The 23,516-nt window shown below is 45.2% G+C and overlaps 1 protein-coding gene across 8 annotated transcripts in view; it reads right to left on the bottom strand.

The window, feature by feature from the left end:
• The window catches only part of LOC106564921 (regulatory-associated protein of mTOR), a 196,284-nt gene that overhangs the window by 20,666 nt on the left and 152,102 nt on the right, over positions 1-23,516 (bottom strand). For 5 of the 8 annotated variants that reach the window (XM_082958854.1, XM_082958858.1, XM_082958853.1 and 2 more), the window contains exons 22-28: positions 18,121-18,239; positions 11,532-11,662; positions 11,109-11,301; positions 9,212-9,322; positions 5,778-5,883; positions 1,774-1,888; positions 1,115-1,239 (exon numbers count right to left, since the gene is read on the bottom strand). In XM_082958854.1, coding sequence (XP_082814980.1) covers positions 1,115-1,239; positions 1,774-1,888; positions 5,778-5,883; positions 9,212-9,322; positions 11,109-11,301; positions 11,532-11,662; positions 18,121-18,239 — 900 coding nt within the window. The remainder of the gene's footprint in view (positions 1-1,114; positions 1,240-1,773; positions 1,889-5,777; positions 5,884-9,211; positions 9,323-11,108; positions 11,302-11,531; positions 11,663-18,120; positions 18,240-23,516) is intronic. The other 3 variants (XM_082958855.1, XM_014131441.3, XM_082958856.1) reach the window with 1 other exon arrangement.

The raw sequence follows: 23,516 nt of genomic DNA on the forward strand, positions 1-23,516 counted from the left end.
GTACCATACAACGCGCTTGTGCCTCTCCTTCAAGCCTGGTACCTTCCCACTGCTTTCAAGCCGACACACACAAATATAATACCATGCCTTCTGCCACTCATTGTACAAAGGCACCGCAAACTAAACTGAAACTAAGTTCAAGGCCGTGTTAACAGGGTCTTGTTTCTCTAGTCCTCCTGAACAGATTGCCAAAGAATCCCAGAACGTTCAGTATTGAACCACTTATGTACACTCCTTTCTTCCTAGAAGTAATGACTGATCGTGCTCAACACTTCATGTCAAGGTAGGGAAGAACTTCAAATACGGATGTATTTTGAAAGTATTCAGACAGGGCTGCAAACCAGGGTGAATGAATGACCATGTTTAGAATTACAGACAAAACCACATTATTGTATATGACTTTGGAGCCGCAAAGCATTTTAACACAGCACTGCGATAATTGGTTTCACACGAGAGAAATAAAGTGAACAGAATGGCGCTCTCCAGCAATTCAACATAATGCTGCCGACTTAATTCCTTTTATAATTATTTAAGAGTGCATTTTTCACCCCGGGAACAATGTGTGCTCCTGTCTGAGGATGTGGGTCAGGCGTTTGAGGCTCGCTTATTAAGACTTCAAGGTCCAGGAGAGAGGAAACATGCAAAATGATGGTGTCCTTGAATTGAGGCAACTAGGTTCTATTTCATTTCTGCATTGTTCAAGATCTCTCCATTTAGTTCGACTGGGTGATGCTGAAGTGATTGACTGTTTGGGAGTTTGCTCTATTTTCTTTTACGTGTGCGTGTGCTTGCATATGTTTGTGCAAGATAACTGAGTCTGGGTGTATGTGCGTGTTCGTGAGATGATCGCGTGTGTGTGTATTAATATTATACTTTATCCACAGCAACTTAAAGGAGCAATTGGGGTTAAGTGCCTTGCTCAAGGGCACGGCGGCAGATTTTCGGCTCGGTGATTCGAACCAGCGACTTTTCGATTACTGGCCCAACACTCTTTAACCGCTAGGCTACCTGCCTGTGTGTACAGTGTATAGGTGTGTGTGTGTGTGTGTGTGTGTGTGTGTGTGTGTGTGTGTGTGTGTGTGTGTGTGTGTGTGTGTGTGTGTGTGTGTCTGACCTGTAGCAGTGAGCAGCAGGGAGTAGTCATGTCCGTTGAGGTACTCCATAGCTGTGATGCGGGTGTAGCGAGGGTTCCCGTTGTAGAAATAGTCCAACCTCTCCGCCTTCTCCCAGTCCCAGAAACTACACAACACACACATACACTTCAGCCACTTCCAGCCCAACAGCCACTGCCAGCCACTGCCAGCCACTGCCAGCCACTGCCAGCCACTTCCAGCCACTTCCAGCCACTTCCAGCACAATACATCAAACCAAGTGTCTGTAGCACTGCCAGCTATGTCTCTATGTGTGTCACTGGATTGTCATGGCCCTGATAGGGGACAGACTTTTCTCAGGGCTGCCACTACAGCATGTGTCTGAATGACCTGGTTCTGATGACTTTCAACTCTTTTCACAGAGATGAACACAAATAACCCACACCATATGGCTTGTTTCCACACATCCAGTCCTCTCAGATCAGCAAACAAACACAGTCAATGGCCACATCTCAAATGGCTTCCTATTTTTCATATACTGTAGTGCTTCTTGTGTGAAGAGTTTCTGAAGGCACTGTTTGTCTCTGGCCAAAGTAGAGCATTATGTACAGGGACAGAATCATATGAGACAGTCAATAATGTGTTTCAAATATAGCTGAGGGGTTGCGCATAAGTCTCTCACCAGATGCTGTCTTTGTCTGCCACGGCAATGCAGGGGTTGAAGGGGTGGAACTTGACCACGGAGGGAACGCCAGGGTTACGGTTGATGAAGATCTGGTCATCCAGACGCGTCACGCCTAGAGGAGGAGGAGACATCGAGCACTATCAGTCACCTGACACCAGTCACCTGACACAAGAATCAAACACCAGTCACCGGACACAAGAATCAAACACCAGTCACCTGACACAAGAATCAAACACCAGTCACCTGACACAAGAATCAAACACCAGTCACAAGAATCAAACACCAGTCACAAGAATCAAACACCAGTCACAAGAATCAAACACCAGTCACCGGACACAAGAATCAAACACCAGTCACCTGACACAAGAATCAAACACCAGTCACCTGACACAAGAATCAAACACCAGTCACCTGACACAAGAATCAAACACCAGTCACCTGACACAAGAATGAAACACCAGTCACCTGACACAAGAATCAAACACCAGTCACCGGACACAAGAATCAAACACCAGTCACCGGACACAAGAATCAAACACCAGTCACCTGACACAAGAATCAAACACCAGTCACCTGACACAAGAATCAAACACCAGTCACCTGACACAAGAATCAAACACCAGTCACCTGACACAAGAATCAAACACCAGTCACAAGAATCAAACACCAGTCACAAGAATCAAACACCAGTCACCGGACACAAGAATCAAACACCAGTCACCTGACACAAGAATCAAACACCAGTCACCTGACACAAGAATCAAACACCAGTCACCTGACACAAGAATCAAACACCAGTCACCTGACACAAGAATCAAACACCAGTCACCTGACACAAGAATCAAACACCAGTCACCTGACACAAGAATGAAACACCAGTCACCTGACACAAGAATGAAACACCAGTCACCTGACACAAGAATGAAACACCAGTCACCTGACACAAGAATCAAACACCAGTCACCGGACACAAGAATCAAACACCAGTCACCTGACACAAGAATCAAACACCAGTCACCTGACACAAGAATCAAACACCAGTCACCTGACACAAGAATCAAACACCAGTCACCGGACACAAGAATCAAACACCAGTCACCTGACACAAGAATCAAACACCAGTCACCTGACACAAGAATCAAACACCAGTCACAAGAATCAAACACCAGTCACAAGAATCAAACACCAGTCACAAGAATCAAACACCAGTCACAAGAATCAAACACCAGTCACCGGACACAAGAATCAAACACCAGTCACCTGACACAAGAATCAAACACCAGTCACCTGACACAAGAATGAAACACCAGTCACCTGACACAAGAATCAAACACCAGTCACCTGACACAAGAATCAAACACCAGTCACCGGACACAAGAATCAAACACCAGTCACCTGACACAAGAATCAAACACCAGTCACCTGACACAAGAATCAAACACCAGTCACCTGACACAAGAATCAAACACCAGTCACCTGACACAAGAATCAAACATCAGTCACCTGACACAAGAATCAAACACCAGTCACCTGACACAAGAATCAAACACCAGTCACCGGACACAAGAATCAAACACCAGTCACCTGACACAAGAATCAAACACCAGTCACCTGACACAAGAATCAAACACCAGTCACCTGACACAAGAATCAAACACCAGTCACCTGACACAAGAATCAAACACCAGTCCAAAAAATGTTAACGGTCAAAAAACACAATCCATATATATTATTTGGCTTCATCAATTAATGAAAATAAGTCTAAAGAGCTATATTTATATGGGTGTGTGACTGTGGTATCACGATAGTAAAGATATGTTTGGATGAAAACTCTTGTAACTCCCATAAAGACTGGAACATTTGATAGTGAGAGCCTTATTCAGTTGTCCTACAGTCGCACAATCCTTGTCTAAAGGTCTAGCTCTCGCTACGTAGCCGTGACAACCATCACTTGTGTCGTCAAGGTGTCCTTCGGCTATTTGGAATGTCTCTAAGTGGATCGTCAGGAATTTCAGAGAAGAAATACTAATTGAAAAATATTTCATAAAGTCATAACAAAAGAAATACTGGAAGAAAATGTTTTTAATCTAGCCTAGTGAGACCTTGGCAAGACCTTCGCCTCTGTACTTGTTGATCAAAAGCTGAAAAGGTGTTCATTAAAAGCTAGTCTTGTCTGTGTTGTTTTCTCTTCCACGCAAAATTCAATCCCGCGAGCAGGAAACCTTGTATTGTTGCTTTCAGCAAACTCATCACGTATTTCATCACAAATAAAACAGAAAAAAACAGACTTCAAATCAGTTTTCCCCGTCTCTGTTCCCCGGCTCTCTTCTTTCCCGTCTCTGTTCCCCGGCTCTCTTCTTTCCCGTCTCTGTTCCCCGGCTCTCTTCTTTCCCGTCTCTGTTCCCCGGCTCTCTTCTTTCCCGTCTCTGTTCCCCGGCTCTCTTCTTTCCCGTCTCTGTTCCCCGGCTCTCTTCTTTCCCGTCTCTGTTCCCCGGCTCTCTTCTTTCCCGTCTCTGTTCCCCGGCTCTCTTCTTTCCTGTCTTTGTTGTCCTCCCTCTTTTTTCTCCCCCACTCTCAACACTCTATCATTTTTACTCCACGGTTTCTTTACTCTCCTTTCTCAGTCTCACTCTCCACCCTCCCTCTCTATTCTTTGTCACCCTCTAACCTATCAGTCTCTCTCTCACTCTAACGTACCCCCTCCCCTTTCTCAGTCTGTCCATCTCCCCAGAGGCAGGAGAATGAACGAGGGCAGCCCTGATCTTTTAGTCTCTCAACTTTAGAGGATGGTTAAAAGGGGAGAGAGAGATGCATGCATATTTGAGCCTCAGCTCTGACGCCAATGGACTCGTGAGTGCATGTGTTGTAGGAGCTGGCGGTGGCGTGGGAGTGCTAGCCATTCTGTTTGAGCAGGCTCTCGACTTCACAGGGGGAGCTGCGCTGAAGCCTGGGGTCTTTAATGTGTGTGTAGTGTGTGTGTGTATCATGTGTAGTGTGTGTGGGTCAGAGAGACCCGTCTGGCAGAGCTTTTGGAACGAGGGGGGGTTTCCAATAGATCCTCGCTCCCCCTCTAGCTTCATATGTATACTCACGTTCTCCTCACTGGTGTGTGTTTCACTCTTCAAATATCCCCCTGCCACGGTATGCCACGGTATGTGTGACCGAGTGCAGAAACACATTTGTTTTACTTCTATACTGTGAGTGTGTATTTATGTGCAGCTATACATAGTGTTTGTGTGTATTTATGTGTAGCTATACATAGTGTGTGTGTGTGTGTATTTATGTGTAGCTATACATAGTGTGTGTGTGTGTGTGTATTTATGTGTAGCTATACATAGTGTGTGTGTGTGTGTGTGTGTATTTATGTGTAGCTATACATAGTGTGTGTGTGTGTGTGTATTTATGTGTAGCTATACATAGTGTGTGTGTGTGTATTTATGTGTAGCTATACATAGTGTGTGTGTGTGTATTTATGTGTAGCTATACATAGTGTGTGTGTGTATTTATGTGTAGCTATACATAGTGTGTGTGTGTATTTATGTGTAGCTATACATAGTGTGTGTGTGTATTTATGTGTAGCTATACATAGTGTGTGTGTGTATTTATGTGTAGCTATACATAGTGTGTGTGTGTATTTATGTGTAGCTATACATAGTGTGTGTGTGTATTTATGTGTAGCTATACATAGTGTGTGTGTGTATTTATGTGTAGCTATACATAGTGTGTGTGTGTGTATTTATGTGTAGCTATACATAGTGAGTTTGTATTTATGTGTAGCTATACATAGTGTTTGTGTGTATTTATGTGTAGCTATACATAGTGTTTGTGTGTATTTATGTGTAGCTATACATAGTGTTTGTGTGTATTTATGTGTAGCTATACATAGTGTTTATGTGTATTTATGTGTAGCTATACATAGTGTTTGTGTGTATTTATGTGTAGCTATACATAGTGTTTATGTGTATTTATGTGTAGCTATACATAGTGTTTGTGTGCGTCACCTCTCTGCGTGATGCGTTGACTCTGTTTTCGAACGCGGGCGTTCCTCAGGAACCTCCACTCCCTCTCTTTCCTCACCTGGCTCTCCACATCATGCTCTTCTGGAATCTAGAGAGAGAGAGATACACAGAGAGAGAGATACACAGAGAGAGAGATACACAGAGAGAGAGATACACAGAGAGAGAGAGAGATACACAGAGAGAGAGAGATACAGAGAGAGAGAGAGATAGAGAGAGAGAGAGATACAGAGAGAGAGAGAGATACAGATACAGAGAGAGAGAGAGATACAGAGAGAGAGAGAGAGATACAGAGAGAGAGAGAGAGATACAGAGAGAGAGAGAGAGATACAGAGAGAGAGAGAGAGATACACAGAGAGAGAGAGATACAGAGAGAGAGAGATACAGAGAGAGAGAGAGATACAGAGAGAGAGATGTTTTATTTCTATTAGATTGAATAGGGTGGAAGCATGTCTAAACTGGAAGTGATTACAAAGCTAAGAAAAGACACACTTGCTTCCCTTCCTCTCTCCTCCAGTCATACTCCTTCATGGTCTGGTATAAAGACAAGAGCTTTGTGCTACTGGGCTAAATGAAGAGGGTTGCTTCTCAGGCTGCTAAGTGTTCTCTCCCACGTTTCAACACTCCCTCATCCTCTTCCTGCCCATCTAACGCTCTCTTATCTCACCCTCTCTTTGTCATCCCATTCTTTGGAATGATGGGTTAATGAGATAAATGAAGAGGATCCACTCTTAGGCTTGAACTGTTAAAAGCTCCTTCCTTGCTTGTCCTCTCATCTCTCCTCCCCCTCGCTCTATGCATCCAATATCCCCTCCTCCTCCCTCTCCATCCATCGTCTCTCTTTGAGGGCTGCCTCTCAGGCTGTGTTGAGGGGTTTTCTCCTCCCTCACACTCTCATACCCCCCTCTTTCTCTCCATCCATTCATCCCTCTATTTCTGAGGGCTGCCTCTCAGGCTGTGTTGAGGGGTTTTCTCCTCCCTCACACTCTCATACCCCCCTCTTTCTCTCCATCCATTCATCCCTCTATTTCTGAGGGCTGCCTCTCAGGCTGTGTTGATGGTTTTCTACATCCCTCAGTCCCTGACAGGGAGAGAATCATTAGTGAACATCAATGGAGGTCCTCTGGTGTAACTGCAGAGGGCAAGGAAGGGATTGAGTTGGAGTGTTTCGGTGTGTGTACGTGTGTGTCTGTGCATGCGTGCATTTCTGCGTAGATGTGTGTTTCTTTGTGGATGTGTGTGCATGTGTGTTTCTGTGCGTCTGATGTGTGCGCACACATTTCTATGTAAATGTGTGTGTGTGTGCGTGTCCCTGTGTGTATAGCTGTAACCATTAGCATTATGGACAGGGCTGGTAATGTACAGAGAAAGGCTGTAATGGAGTATAATATGGTGGAGTGTTGTGAGGCCAGAGTGTTGCTGCTTATTAAGTACATGCCCCACCAGGCTCCCTGCTCTGCCCTCTGAATACTTAACTCTAACAGAGCAGCCACACACGGACTGCATCCCAAACGGCACCCTATTCCCTATGCAGTGCCCTACTTTTGACCAGGGCCCATAGTGCATTTTATAGGGAATAGGGAACCATTTCGGACACAGCCATTGACTGCTACTACAGCTGCTACCGCATGTGGATTCATATGCTGTGGTAATCACCACCAAGCACTCACAGTGACATAACAGAGAAGGGTGGAGGGAGGGACAGATGGAGTGGGGTGGAGCGAGACAGGGAGAGAAAGAGAGTAGAAGGGTGGATAGAAAGAGAGTAGAAGGGTGGATAGAAAGAGAGTAGAAGGGTGGATAGAAAGAGAGTAGAAGGGTGGATAGAAAGAGAGTAGAAGGGTGGATAGAAAGAGAGTAGAAGGGTGGATAGAAAGAGAGTAGAAGGGTGGATAGAAAGAGAGTAGAAGGGTGGATAGAAAGAGAGTAGAAGGGTGGAGAGAAAGAGAGTAGAAGGGTGGAGAGAAAGAGTGTAGAAGGGTGGAGAGAAAGAGAGTAGAAGGGTGGAGAGAAAGAGAGTAGAAGGGTGGAGAGAGAGAGAGTAGAAGGGGGGAGAGAAAGAGAGTAGAAGGGGGGAGAGAAAGAGAGTAGAAGGGGGGAGAGAAAGAGTGATTAAGTAAAGGACTCAAGGGAATAGTGTGTGCAAGTCACTGTTTGCTTATACATCTCTACAGTGCTAAGACATTAAGGCCTGCCTCAGTCAGCGCTGGTGTGTGTGAGTGTGTGTGTGTGTCAAGGTGAGAGACTGTCATGATGCTGGGTCTCAGCTTGGGCTGCAGGATATGGGCAAATAATCTAATTGGCATGACAACAAATGAAAAAAGCCAGGTAGAATATAAGTTGTTGTGACAGGGTAGGAACCAAAGTGTTGGTCAGTTTCCCAGGGGACCCTTATTACATATGAATGTTACATTCATGGTAAAAAAAAACATGCAGCCTCTTGCGATATGGATATCTCAGCCACTAATGTGGGACATTACACACTGACTGTACAATAACCCTGGCTGACAAAGGAAGGAAACACACACCAAAGGTCTGCTAATGGTTATATACACACACACACCTCGTACTGCTGACACATTGATATGATAACCTGTGTACAGACTTTTAGACACAACGGCTCTTTATGGGAGCGTTCCAGAAATTGCAAACACAGCTTTCTCATTTGTACTTCTGCAAAGTGAATACCTCTCCCTCTCTTCCCGTTTTCCTCTCTCTCTCATACATCTCATCTCACCCATCACCCCTTGTTTTTCATTCCTTCAATACCATGTCCCCACTTTGTTCCTCCCTCCCTCTCTCTCTCTCCTGTTTCTCAAGCCACTTCTCTCCTCCTCTCTTATCCACCTAGTGTCTCTCCATCCTTTTCTCTCTCTCTCACCTCCAGACCAGCGTCAGGTTGGCAAAGTTAAGACGAGCTGACAATGTTTATTTTTCTCTTTCAGAGGATGGAGAGATGAAAGGCGGGTTTGAGAAAGTGTTGGATGGAGTTTGCGGTTCCCCTAACGGCATTGCCAAGGTGCGTGTGTGTGAGAATGGGAGTGTGTGTGTGTGTGTGTGTGTGTGTGTGTGTGTGTGTGTGAGAATGGGAGTGTGTGTGTGTGTGTGTGTGTGTGTGTGTGTGTGTGTGTGTGTGTGTGTGTGTGTGAGAATGGGAGTGTGTGTGTGTGTGTGCGCGTGTCGGAGTGAGTGAGTGTGTGGAGACAGCCATACACATGACTCAGCTGCTTCCTCTGACCATCAAAGGAAGGTCAGGTGCTGTAACAGCCTAAACAGCTTCCTTGAACAGGTAGTGAGAGACATTACAGTATTGTGTGTGTGTGTGTTTTTTTTAAGAGAGACAGCGAGAGAGAGAGTGTGAGAGCGAGTGTGAAAGAGAGCGAGGGATGAAAATAGAAGAGAGAAGTGTTGTACAGTACCTTCATAACAGGCTGAGCAAAGTACTTGGCGCTCCAGTCACACAGCCCTGTAGACAGGTTGGCATTCATGTAGGCCTTGTGACCTCCTGGGTCATCTGCATCATCCCCGGCCTGACAGACGCGCGCGCGCACACACACACACACACGCACGCACACACGCACGCACACACGCACGCACGCACACACGCACGCACGCACGCACACACGCACACACGCACACACACACGCACACACACACGCAGATAATTACGAAATATTCTCATTTTAACACAGTAATGCTAATACACACCACCACACTCTCAGAATTCATTATGAAAGATAATCCAAAAATAAGTGTCTGGGAGTTCTTTCATAATGAATCAAACAGACTAAATTGACTAAAATTAAGCATCTTGTCCCTAGAATTTCTAAGCAAACGGCTGGAGGTAGGGCTTTCTCCTATAGAGCTCCATTTTTATGGAATGGTCTGCCTACCAATGTGAGAGACGCAGACTCAGTCTCAACCTTTAAGTCTTTACTGAAGACTTATCTCTTCAGTAGGTCCTATGATTAAGTATAGTCTGGCCCAGGAGTGTGAAGGTGAACGGAAAGGCTGGAGCAACGAACCGCCCTTGCTGTCTCTGCCTTGCCGGTTCCCCTCTTTCCACTGGGATTCTCTGCCTCTAACCCTTTTACAGAGGCTGAGTCACTGGCCTACTGGTGTTCTTCCATGCCGTCCATGGGAGGGGTGCGTCACTTGAGTGGGTTGAGTCACTGACGTGGTCTTCCTGTCTGGGTTGGCGCCCCCCCCCCCCCCCCCCCCCCCCTTGGGTTGTGCCATGGCGGAGATCGTTGTGGGCTATACTCGGCCTTGTCTTAGGACGGTAAGTTGGTGGTTGGAGACATCCCTCTAGTGGTGTGGGGGCTGTGCTTTGGCAAAGTGGGTGGGGTTATATCCTGCCTGTTTGGCCCTGTCCGGGGGTATCATCGGATGGGGCCACAGTGTCTTCTGATCCCTCCTGTCTCAGCCTCCAGTATTTATGCTGCAGTAGTTTATGTGTCGGGGGGCTAGGGTCAGTCTGTTACATCTGGAGTATTTCTCTTGTCTTATCCGGTGTCCTGTGTGTATTTAAATATGCTCTCTCTAATTCTCTCTTTCTCTCTTTCTGTCTTTCTCTCGGAGGACCTGAGCCCTAGGACCATGCCTCAGGACTACCTGGTATGATGACTCCTTGCTGTCCCCAGTCCACCTGGCCGTGCTGCTGCTCCAGTTTCAACTGTTCTGCCTGCGGCTATGGAACCCTGACCTGTTCACCGGACGTGCTTGTTGCACCCTCGACAACTACTATGATTATTATTATTTGACCATGCTGGTCATTTATGAACATTTTAACATTTTAACATTTTGACCATGTTCTGTTTTAATATCCACCCTGCACAGCCAGAAGAGGACTGGCCACCCCTCATAGCCTGGTTCCTCTCTAGGTTTCTTCCTAGGTTTTTGGCCTTTCTAGGGAGTTTTTCCTAGGGAGTTTTTCCTAGCCACCGTGCTTCTTTCACATGCTTTGCTTGCTGTTTGGGGTTTTAGGCTGGGTTTCTGTACAGCACTTTGAGAATATCAGCTGATGTACGAAGGGCTATATAAAAATAAATTTGATTTGATTTGATTTGATCTTAAGCAAGTTGGATAAAAACATTTCTCCAGAAGCCTCAATTGAGCAATTGAGGTAATTAGCATAAAAGTCTTGTTTAAATGGGATTTCTTCTCAACTACCACTTCTTCCTTTACTATAGACTTCGGAAGTTAGTTAAGGAAAGTTGCTATCCCTCAAAATGTTCTTAGGTTATTTCTTATGTTGCTCCTTAAGAAAAGAGTTAACCAGAAATGAGATTCTAGAAAATGAAGATGTCAGGGTACCAGTTCAGAGCCGGAGGGCCCCTTGTCGAACATCTTGCGAGTGCGTGGGAACTGGTGGGAGTGGGGGGCCTGTCCGCCCAGCGTGGGGGTATAGGGGGGTCGCGTGGGGGGCTGTTCTCCTCCGCGTATCGGGGGTTTGGGCACCTCGTTGGTCAGACTGGAGCTGCTGGCACTGGGCATGGGGGGAGAACCACTGGGGGAGAGGCAGATATGGGGGAAGAAGGAGGTTAGTGTAGGGGGCAGGAGAGCATTGGCGAGAAAATGAGGATGGTGGACGTAAAGTGGTGTGTGTGTGTGTGTCTGCTACGCTAATAATCCTGGTAGGGTTAAGAATATGAAGATTGTGTGTGATATGAGTTGAGCGTGTGTGCGTGTGCGTGTGCGTGTGTGTGTGTGTGTGTGTGTGTGCGTGCATGTCCTCACCCTGCCTGGTGGATGTGTGCCCCCTTGCTGGTGGGGCTGGCAGGGGCCGACTGGGTGAGAGAGCCAGAGTCCAGGATCCTCTGGGGCCGAGCGTTCATAGTGGCCTGGGGAGACAGAGACAGAGACAGGGCCTGAGAAACCGGCGACAGGAGGAGAAGAGAGATGGAGAAGAAAGAGAGAGAGCAGGAGTACAAAAAGTGAGGAATGATAATAGCCATTTAGAGCCTAATGTAATATAAAACATAAGCAAGTAGGCTAAACCATACTTTGTAAGGAAACCTACTATACTGTCTTCTGTAACTTGAGCAGTTGGGTGAACTTCGACTGTATTTCAACATATTACCCTTTGACAAATGATCTATACAACACCAGCAACAGCCAGACACCTTGAAATCCTCCCGGTACTGCACCCATCAATAACAGAATCAACGCCAGTATACACTGTAACAGCTATTCACCAGAGGAGAGTAAAACTCAATAAGGGAAACCTGATGAATAACAGTGAGTTGTTTACAAAAGCCTGAGCAGAGAGAAAAACCTGGTTGGCTTTAGGAGATCCAGTTAACACCAGCAAACAAACACATTCTACCATCTGGAATTGCCTTTTGATTAGATTTCTATGCTAATTACCAGTAGTAGTGTGTGTGTGTGTGTGTGTGTGTGTGTGTGTGTTTTGGGTTTAAGAGTTTGTTACTACTATACGTGTGTGTGTGTGTGTGTGTGTGTGTGTGTGTGTGTGTGTGTGTGTGTGTGTGTGTGTGTGGGTTGCGGCAGAATCAATTACTAGTGTTTGCAGGCGAGCGCTTCATTAAATCGAAGCATAGAAATGACAGTCGTTATGGATGGGCTGCCACTAATCTGAGAGGCTTCACAAACTGCAGTAGTAAAATATGAATACGGTGGGAGAAAACAAGTAATTATCACATCACCACCACAACAAATAACACACTGCAATGTTCCTAATGATAGTTACCACACAAACTCAGAGAAAGCATTTTGGAAAAAATCTCCCCCCCCCCCCCACACACACACACACACACACACACACACACACACACACACACACACACACACACACACACACACACACACACACACACACACACACACACACACACAGCGAGAGAGAGCTGAGAAGCAGTACTTCTTAGACAGAAATCTTCAAAGGGTAAAATTGATCTCATCTCACACTGGGAGCCTTCGCTAAGTGTTAAATCGACACGCTCATATCAACTAAGGAACAATGGAGATATCTGGACTCTCTTTGTAGAGAGGGAAAGCTAGCATTATTAAACAGTCACAGCAAGAGGAAGAAGAGGACGAGAGAGAATACAGCTGCTGGTGAGTCTCTGATCCACCTCTACGCAGACGACACCATTCTGTATACTTCTGGCCCTTCTTTGGACACTGTGTTAACAACCCTCCAGACGAGCTTCAATGCCATACAACTCTCCTTCCGTGGCCTCCAACTGCTCTTAAATACAAGTAAAACTAAATGCATGCTCTACAACTGATCGCTGCCCGCACCTGCCCACCCGTCCAGCATCACTACTCTGGACGGTTCTTACTTAGAATATGTGGACAACTACAAATACCTGGGTGTCTGGTTAGACTGTAAACTCTCCTTCCAGACTCACATCAAACATCTCCAATCCAAAGTTAAATCTAGAATTGGCATCCTATTTTGAAACAAAGCATCCTTCACTCATGCTGCCAAACATACCCTCGTAAAACTGACCATTCTACCGATCCTCGACTTCGGCGATGTCATTTACAAAATAGCCTCCAACACTCTACTCAATAAATTGGATGCAGTCTATCACAGTGCCATCGGTTTTGTCACCAAAGGCCCATATACTACCCACCACTGCGACCTGTACTCTCTCGTTGGCTGGCCCTCGCTTCATACTCGTCGCCAAACCCACTGGCTCCAGGTCATCTACAAGACCCTGCTAGGTAAAGTCCCACCTTAGCTCGCTGGTCACCATAGCAGCACCCACCTGTAGCACGCGCTCCAGCAGGTATATCTCTCTAGTCACCCCCAAAGCCAATTCCTCCTTTGGCCGTCTCTCCTTCCAGTTCTCTGCTGCCAATGACTGGAACGAACTACAAAAATCTCTGAAACTGGAAACACTTATCTCCCTCACTAGCTTTAAGCACCAACTGTCAGAGCAGCTCACAGATCACAGCACCTGTACATAGCCCATCTATAATTTAGCCCAAACAACTACCTCTTCCCCTACTGTATTTATTTATTTATTTTGCTCCTTTGCACCCCATTATTTCTATTTCTACTTTGCACTTTCTTCCACTACAAATCTACCATTCCAGTGTTTTACTTGCTATATTGTATTTACTTTGCCACCATGGCCTTTTTTGCCTTTACCTCCCTTATCTCACCTCATTTGCTCACATTGTATATAGACTTATTTTTCTACTGTATTATTGGCTGTATGTTTGTTTTACTCCATGTGTAACTCTGTGTTGTTGTATGTGTCGAACTGCTTTGCTTTATCTTGGCCAGGTCGCAGTTGTAAATGAGAACTTGTTCTCAACTTGCCTACCTGGTTAAATAAAGGTGAAATAAAAATAAATTAATTTAAAAAAGGAGGAAGATGTGAAACCTGTAATTTTATCACAATCAGTAAGAGCTGGTGAAGTCAGTCTGACAGCGTAAGAAATTGAATAACCGGTCTGTCATTTCCCAACAAACAGTCATCAGGATTATTGCATGGTAGACAATAGGTATTGTTACCCCACAGACTAAGCTTCCTGTATGCAAAACATACAATTGTTGAGTAATTGTGTTCCATAACTGTATGGTATAAAGTGCTTGGTTCGAACCGGCGCGTTCCACCATTGGTGCATAGTCATCATCGACGCATGGAAAACAACATGCGTATCGTTCCCCAATAGGCAACGTTTCCCAGCATAATGGATGCAAAACATTACATACAATTGCTGCGGAATTGTGTCCCATAATTGCAAGGCATTAAGTGCCTGGCTGGTTCAAACCAACTCGTTCCACCACCAGTGTGTACATAGTCATCTTCGCCATGGACAACGCTTCCTAACGTAATGTATGCAAAACATGACATATTGTTGCATAATTGTATTCTGTTGAGTTCTTCGTTCGAACAGACGCGTCCAGTTCCACAACCGGTGCTGTGGAACATCCTGTCACCACCCCCGCTTATTAATCACATCCTAAAGCCATGCTAACAAAATACACACAGCTAGAGAGATACTGAAGAGTATATAAACCCTGTTATCACAAGGGGCTTCCCGGCGGGCCAGGAGACTTGAAACCCAACTGCTTCTGCAGCAGACAAAGTTAACAGCATTCTAGGTCCCAAATGGCACCCTATTCCGTGCACTACTGGGCCCTGGTGAAATGTAGTGCACTGTGTTGGGTACCATTTGGGACGCAATCAGCCAGTATCTCTATACTTGTGAGTGTTGAATTATTCAAAAGGGAGGATTTAAATGTTCTGTGGGCGCACACAAGTACAGAACACCTCCCTGATCAATGATAATAGCCCCATGAAGCAGCCTCAATCTGAGGTGTGATTGGTTGGAAGGGGATGTGGTCTGATGCAAGAAGCAATCTGATTGATGGAGGCAGTACCGAGGGGGAGGGATTGTGGAAGTGAGAGCGGTGATTTTCTGCTGAGTAAGGCACTAAGGCCCAGAGATTGTGGATTGAGAAGAGTGGATAGGTCATGATCTCATGCAGTGGGTTTTAGAGCTTTTTCTACCAGTGTCTCCCAGAATGTGCAAGAGACATTCATCAAGCCTGGTCCCAGATCAGTTTGTGCTCTCTTGCTAACTCGTACTGTTGGTCTATAGGAGTTGGCACAAGAGAAAACCAAAAAGGGGCATTCACTAGGAACCAAACAGAAGCAAACAGGCTGAAACGGGAAGGGACCTACCTGAACTTGTGCAATAAGAAACCCTGCTGCAGGCTAACATTCACCCACAATGCACCGGGATAACTGATGTTAGAGTGAGAGAATAGCACAGACTCGCTTACAAATTCTACTTCAATCTTATCATCAAAGTACGGACCACATACAAAAAAAAGAACCAGTTAACCTTTAGGCTTAAACCTCTTAGGCAGGTAGCCTAGTGGTTAGAGTGTTGGGCCAGTAACCGAAAGGTTGCTGGATCAAATCCCCGAGCTGACAAGATAAAAAGCTGTCGTTCTGCACCTGAGCAAGGCAGTTAAGCCACTGTTCGCTCCCCGGGTGCCGAAGATGTGGATGTCGATAAAGGCAGTCCTCCACACCTCTCTGATTGAGTTAAATGCGGAAGACACATTTCAGTTGAAGGCATTCAGTTGTACCACAGACTAGGTATCCCCCTTCCCCCCCAAGAAAAATGCACTAAAATGTTAATTTGGAGAACAAAGAAGCTGCATGTGTTTCACACTTCCATCCTCCTTGGCACCTATGCGCTAAAAATCCTAATTAAAACACAATTGGATTTGCTCGGTTGGACACTTAAACCAATGAGAGCATTTCTCTGCTTGTCAAGGGAAGGATGTCGAGAGCCCTGGCTTTAACAGACGTGGGCTGCACCAAACTGTTACACACTCCAGTCAATATTGCGTTTAGCGCGAGACACTGAATACCTGGGTTGACACTTGTTTTTAAGTGTGTGTGTCTGTGTGGGTAGACCCTCTTTGTTCTTCCCTTTGAAGTGTTGCCAGGCTGAAGAGTGTGTGAGGACTAGGTAAGTGACTAGTAGATAATCACTGCATCCGTGTGAGATGGGTTTCTCTTGTTGAGGGGAGTAAGGTTGAGGTCTCAAGTTTTATTAGGTCGCATGAACAGGATACACATTGTATACAGCGTCCATTGAAATGCTGACTTGCAGGTTCTTTCCCGACAATGCAACAATAAGAAATTACGATAAGAATATGAACATAAAGTCAATGGCTCAGTGGAATAGAATGTGTTGCGTAAGCATAATACAGGAAGGCACAATTTACAGTCCAATATTTGTTTGTGTGTCTAACATCACAGAGACAATTTAAGTCTTCTCCATCTCATTGCTTGTTCATTAACTTTCATTTCACCAGGTAAGTTGTTAGAGAAAACCAACTCCACGGCAACGATCATTTACAGGTTAAATCAGTCAATTTGAACCTAGGGAGCGATGGTGGGGGGGGGGGGGGGGGGGGGGGGGCTGATAAAAGAAAATCCTCCTAAAATCATCTTACTGTAGGAAAGAAAACCTTTGGGAGATAAAACACCACTGCAATAGAGAGATGATAGTTCCTCCCAAGCTCATCTACACGGATCAAAAGAGCAGGAAACAACCGAGAGAGAGTTGCATCCCCAATGGCACCCTATTCCCTACGTAGTGCACTACTTCAATAGGAGGACATTTTGGGACACATCCAGAGATTCACAGGGATTTACACCTGGGCTTCCCCCTGTTTCTGTCTCAGAGAAGAGTTGCACAGGACTGTGGATTGTGTTGAGGAGAAAGAGTGAGTACACCGGAGATTATAAATTTACAAGCCACGATGTTATCATGGTCAAATGCCCTTTCCTGAGACTGCAGCAGTGGCCCATATTGTATATTGTTTTAAATACTGCAGCATCATATATTAGAGTCTATTGCAATGTTTCATACATTAGAGTCTGTTGCAGTGCCTCATACATTAGAGTCTGTTGCAGTGCCTCATACATTAGAGTCTGTTGCAATGTAATATCTAATAAGTCAGTGGGAAGCCCTAAAGCTGAGACGAACAGCTCTGGGGACTGCGAGGAACTGAGACTGCAGCAGTAGCCCATAATGTATATTTAAAAGAATACTGCAGTATCATAATTTAGAGTCTATGCAATGTTTCATACATTATTCTCTTGCAATGTTTCATAATTTAGAGTCTATTGCAATGTTTCATACATTAGAGTCTATGCAATGTTTCATACATTATTCTCTTGCAATGTTTCATAATTTAGAGTCTATTGCAATGTTTCATACATTAGAGTCTATGCAATGTTTCATACATTATTCTCTTGCAATGTTTCATAATTTAGAGTCTATTGCAATGTTTCATACATTATTCAATGTTTCATACATTAAAGTCTCTTGCAGTGTTCCATACATTAGAGTCTGTTGCAGTGCCTCATACATTAGAGTCTGTTGCAATGTAATATCTAATAAGTCCTGTTGTTTTTTACGGGGCTTCAGTGGGAAGCCCTAAAGCTGCGATGAACAGCTCTGGGGACTGCGAGGAACTGATGGTGTCAGCAGCAGGAAATACAAGGGGGCTCTCTCCAGCGCGAGGGGCCAACAGTGGTTATTACACCTCCTTAAGTAACGGCAGGCTTCTCCTCTCTGCAGTGACTGGCCTGGGGGAGTCGTTTCGCCTTAATTGCATTTGCACAAAAGTAATGGTCTCGAGGTGGGGAAAATGCCAGGGAAGAGGGAGAGTGAGAGTGTGTGTGTAAGAACAAGAGTGTGTGTGTGTGTGTGTGTATGAAACTACATGACCTTTTCAACGCATAACACACACCTAAAGAAAACCAAACAGACACACAGCAGAAGGAGAGAGAACAGTGTGTATGTTGAGTACCTTGTAGGCGATGCTGTTGAGGACCTTCATGGCCAGGTCGGACACCTCTGGGAACGGGTCGGCCGCCAGGTGCAGGAGAACCCTCCAGATCTGTGTGTAAACGCTGTTGAACGACACCCCTGCAACGACACACACAGCATGATTAACCATATACATAATTATCCAACATTCACAGACGTGACTTACCGTTAATACACACAGGCACACAGCATCAATTACCATCAGTACACACACACACGCACACACTGAATTACCATTTCACATAATGACCCAACACTGTGAACACCATCAATATACATTAGCAAACATCTACATTCTGTCTCCCATTCTCAACAAGCACGTAAACACAGCATGATTAGCATCAATATTTGATTAGCAACCATCAATAAGAGAGCCAACCTTCTCACCATCTCATTTTTCCCCTTGTACGCACACAGCATGATTTCCATAAACACTCAACAATCTCTCTCTCTCTCGCACAAACACAACATGCTTAGCGATCACACTCAACCACTGAATTCTCCATCATCATCATCATAGCATACAAACGCTAACATTTAATTGATGCTAATCACTTGTCATCTAACATCTAAAAACATCCACATCCACACTGACTGGCCGTTGTCTCACTTCTCCTTCACTCAGTCGTCTGCTGAGGTGCTAGAGCCAACATGGTAATGTGTCAGGTAATGCAACTCATTAATCAACACACACAATGAAGGCAGCTGGCTTCTGCACCATTGCTGATTGTGAGAGGAACATGACTGCCAACTGTCATCATTATACGGAATATGAATGAGCAAGTGCTCTGCTATTGTCTTTTTTACCTACCGAGGGCGACAGGTCTGTGTGTGTTTGTGTATGAGAGAAAGTGTGTGTTCACTTTGGCGAATATTCCCTCCCTTCCCACCCAGGACTATCTCCCCCCTCCAACTTTTATTTATCCATTTTCTTTCTCTCCTGTCGTCCTCTCTGCGGTGTCATCCCTCATTCCAAGCTGTCACTCAACCTGACTGAACACTGCAGTGCCGCTGAGCTGCATTCGAGAGAGACGGTCACTCACCGGGCTTGGCCACGAAGGCGCTGTCAACATCAGTTTGTTTTGCTCCGGGCCTAAACCTGCCTGTCACCGTTCTCTTTGTATTAGGAGTGCCCCCCTCTTCTTCTAGTTCATTATTCTGGCACATTGACTCTCACTTTGCAAGGAACACAGCACTCCCTCTCTCTAGTTTCCATGCTCTCTCCCTCTGTCTGATGCAATCTTCTGTCCGTCTCGACGGCCGGCAGTGAAGGTATCCAGCTGTTAATGCCCTTCTCCCTCCCCCCAGCAATTCACACTTCTAGATAGAGAACAGAATGAAAAGTGTCCTTAGGGAGTTGTCACTTCATACTGAGGGTAAGAGAGGACATTGTCTTAACCCCTAGACAGGACACACTCATCCTCCTCCAGAGGCTGTAGAATGAGGGACGTGTGAGGGGAGGCGTGGCAGGCTATCACAAACTGTTGAGGCTAACCAGTGCATTTCATAGACACTGTGTGTGAAAATGCGTGGAGGCACATGTCGCAGCAAAAATCGGGAGCTCTGGTTAATAGTACTGCAGCAGATTGTAGTGTGGGCCGAGAGGGGGGTGAGAGCTGGAGGGGGAGAGCGGGAAGAGAGAGGAAAGAGTACATGCGAGAGAGATAGCAAGGGGGGTAAGCAAGAGCGGAAGCATGAGAAGGAGAGAGAAAGAGAGCACGGGGAAAGAGTGAGCGAGAAAGCAAGCAAGCAATCAGGCAAGAGAGAGAGCAAGGGAAAAAGTGAGTGTGTGTAAGCGAGAGCGAGAGAACGAGGTAAAGAGGTGATTAGGTTCTAGCCCGGGGGCATGAATGTGATTAGGTGCTGCGGTAAACAGCCCGGGTGATGAATGTGAAATACTGTTTCCCCTCCATTTAAACAGGGAAATACTTCAGTTTTCACTGGCATAGACACATTATCACCGCAGCACCCTACACCGTTCAACATGAGAGACTGTGACTACAGATCATTTCCAGGCTGGATTGTGTTCAGCAAGGCCTGGTATGAGGACCTTTGCAACATCTGCACAATTTTACAACCATGTTAAATCCTAAACGATATTTCTCACTATAACAGCAACATTTGGAGCTTCCCCTGCAGTATTCCAACAAGACAGAACAAAAATGTCTCAAAGGTCATCTGTTAATGCATATTTAACACCCAATCCAATATAAGTCTTGGTCAGCCGCTGTAAGCTACGGTACATAACCCATTTCCTTCATTCATACATGAGCATCTTAAATGCACTGACACAGGAAGAAGCTGAGCCAAGTCCTTGCTGTGGCCAAACAGAAATGTCAGGGAGGATATCAGAACGCCTTAAAGTAGGTAGGTGTGCTCTGGGTGGTATTTTGCTGTGTAAGATCTTTTCCTTTTTAAGGCCAGATTCACTAAGCGTTTCCAACTGTTCTTTTCTGGAGGGAATAGAATCTCCAGTTTCTGTAGCGTGAGGCAGCTTGCTGTACAAGTACACTCCCTGGACAGGATGCTAGTCTCTCTCAGGGCCTTAAAGAGGTAGCTCACCCAAAATTCAAAGTTGTAAGTCCATATTCTGTGCCATCTGTTGGTTGATTTGGGAGTGAACTGTCCCTTTACGAAGAGCACTTCTATCAACAACCAGGTATTGCCCAATCAATTATATATTGTGTGTGACTGACCAGTGTTAGCTAACAGAACCCAATTGTGCTCCTGCAACATGGCTAGGCTTCCAAACAAGTAACATATCTAAATGTTTTGGCATCGAGTCAGCACTACGCTAAACCATCTATGGTACAGCCCCATGGTGTTTGTTTATGCATGCCATGTCATGAGCTGCTAGCTGGGTCAGAATTAAGCACATAGGGAGGTAAGGACAATGGAAATAGAATTACTAATAGTATTCTATGGTAAGATGCTAAACTGGACACAGTGCATAATTGGGGGCGAGGGGCCAATTTCATACTCAACCTGTTTAGAATGAATCAGACCCCATGATGGTGTTAGGGACCCCAGTGCAGCTTGGGAAGGGTTTAGATGGAGGCTGAATAAACGCTAAACGCACCGGTTAAAAGGGTAGCGACAGAAACGTCTACCAGAATGTGCATTTATTTTATTTTATTCTATATACAAAAATATATTTGATATCCATTTCCTGGTAATTTATTTGTCAGACTTCAATGGTAAAGCGCATGCCACTGTGTCCTGAAAAGACCCATAGATGTGGCTGTGTTGGACTTGGCCAATCAGGGCTTCCTGTGGGAGTTGATTAAGACTGGATTATTTGATGAATCCGAGTTAACGCAGCAGTGTGTTCCCATGGGTCAGTGGTGCACTTGAGGGATTTATGGAAGTGGGGATGCGTGTGTAGTGTACTTAGTACTCGTCTCACGCCACCCGTGTGTGTGTGTGTGCGTGTGTGCGTGCGTTGTAGCCGTGTCCTCGTATTTTGGAGCAGTGTTTCCCAACTCTGGTCCTCCTCTACCCCAACAGTACACATTTTCATTGTAGCCCAAACAACACCTGACTCAACTTGTCAACTAATCATCAGGCCCTTAATGAGTTGAATCAGGAGAGTTTGTCCGGGGCTACAACAACAAAAATATGTACTTTTTGGGGGGCTGGAGTTGGGAACCACTGTTTTGGAGTACTTTGTCAAATACAAGGGCAGTTGGTGTGTGAAGTGGGCATTTCTCAAACTGACAACAGAAGGTAGGGAATCCCCATCTCTCTCCCCCTCCTTTGTGTTGTTGGTGAGTTAATGCTTTTTCTCCACACACACAAACTGATTGTCAGGACGCATCAAGGCCTCTGCCAATCACCACAGCATAGGGGAAACAGAGCGGGGCCAGTCCTCAGTGAAACCAAGAAAAGCACTCAGTCTTTTGGAGCCAGGGGCACCCTCTTGAGTTGAACAGTAGAGGATGGTAGGTTGAGAACAAGTCTTTCCTACGGGTAAGAGGGAGTTGAAGCAGGAGAAAGGGAAAAGTATAGGAAGGCAGGGCTCAAAAAAATGTATTGGTTGCATCGGCACGAGCTGAACATTCATTACAAGGTCAACTCACTCAAGTTTCAAAACGTCCTATTTTTCTGCCGGCTAAAACCATGATTTGGTCAAACAGTAAAGTGCATTATCCTCAAGATTCCTGTAATGAAAGTGTCTGCACAGCCTCTGTAACTGTTTCGCTGGTGCTTGCTGTGACGCGCCAGGCGCACGCTCTCCCCCTAAAAAAAGGGTTCTGATTGTATAACATTTAAAAATCCAACTGTGGGAAACAACTGTTGAAGAGAGGATGTTCTCAGCTTTCTGGGATATACTTTTTTTCTCAACAGCAAATATTTTACAACCAAGATATTTTATACTGAACAAAAATGTAATCTCAACATGTAAAGTGTTGGTCCCATGTTTCATGAGCTGAAATATAAGATCCCAGAAATGTTCCATACGCACCAAAAGCTTATTTCTCTCAAATGTTGTGCACAAATTTGTTTACATCCCTGTCAGTGAGCATTTCTCCTTTGGCAAGATAATCCATCCACCTGACGGGTATCAACAAGCTGATTAAACAGCATGATCATTACACAGGTGCACCTTGTGCTGGGGACAATAAAAGGCCACTAAAATGTGCAGTTCTGTCATACAACACAATACCACAGATGTGAGGGAGTGCGCAATTGTCATGCTGACTGCAGGAATGTCCACCAGAGCTGTTCCCAGATAATTTAATATTCGTTTCTCTACCATAAGCAGCCTCCAACGTCATTTTTAGAGGATTTGGCAGTACATCCAACCAGCTTCACAACACGTGTAACCACACCATCCCAGGACCTCCACATCCGGCTTCTTCACCTGTGAGATTGCGAGACCAACCACCGGGACAGCTGATGATACTGAGGATAATTTCTGTCTGCAATAAAGCCCTTTTGTGTGGAAAAACTCATTCTGATTGGCTGGGCCTGGCTCCCAAGTGGGTGGGCCTATGCAGGCCCACCCATGGCTGTGTCCCTGCCCTGTCATGTGAAATCCATAGATTACGGCCTAATGAATTTATTTTGATTGAGTAATTTCCTTATATGAACTAACTCAGTAAAATAGTTGAAATTGTTGCCTGCTGCGTTTATATTTTTGTTCAGTATATATGGCTTTGAGATATACAGAGTGCTTGAAATGTGCATCAGCCATTGCTAGTGCATAGGGTAGTAGGCTACAAACTGCAACGTTTCTTTAGGACATTACATTCAGATTAATACATGACTACTAACAGTGAGTATTATATTTAGTGTTAGCAATCCAGCTAATGTTTTTTTAGTTTGATCCCCAAATAAATTTGCCTTTGATATTAACGCAAAAAAAGATTTAGG

Source organism: Salmo salar, chromosome 12, assembly GCF_965601325.2.
Source record: "Salmo salar chromosome 12, fSalSal1, whole genome shotgun sequence".
In the NCBI taxonomy this organism is placed as follows: domain Eukaryota; kingdom Metazoa; phylum Chordata; class Actinopteri; order Salmoniformes; family Salmonidae; genus Salmo; species Salmo salar.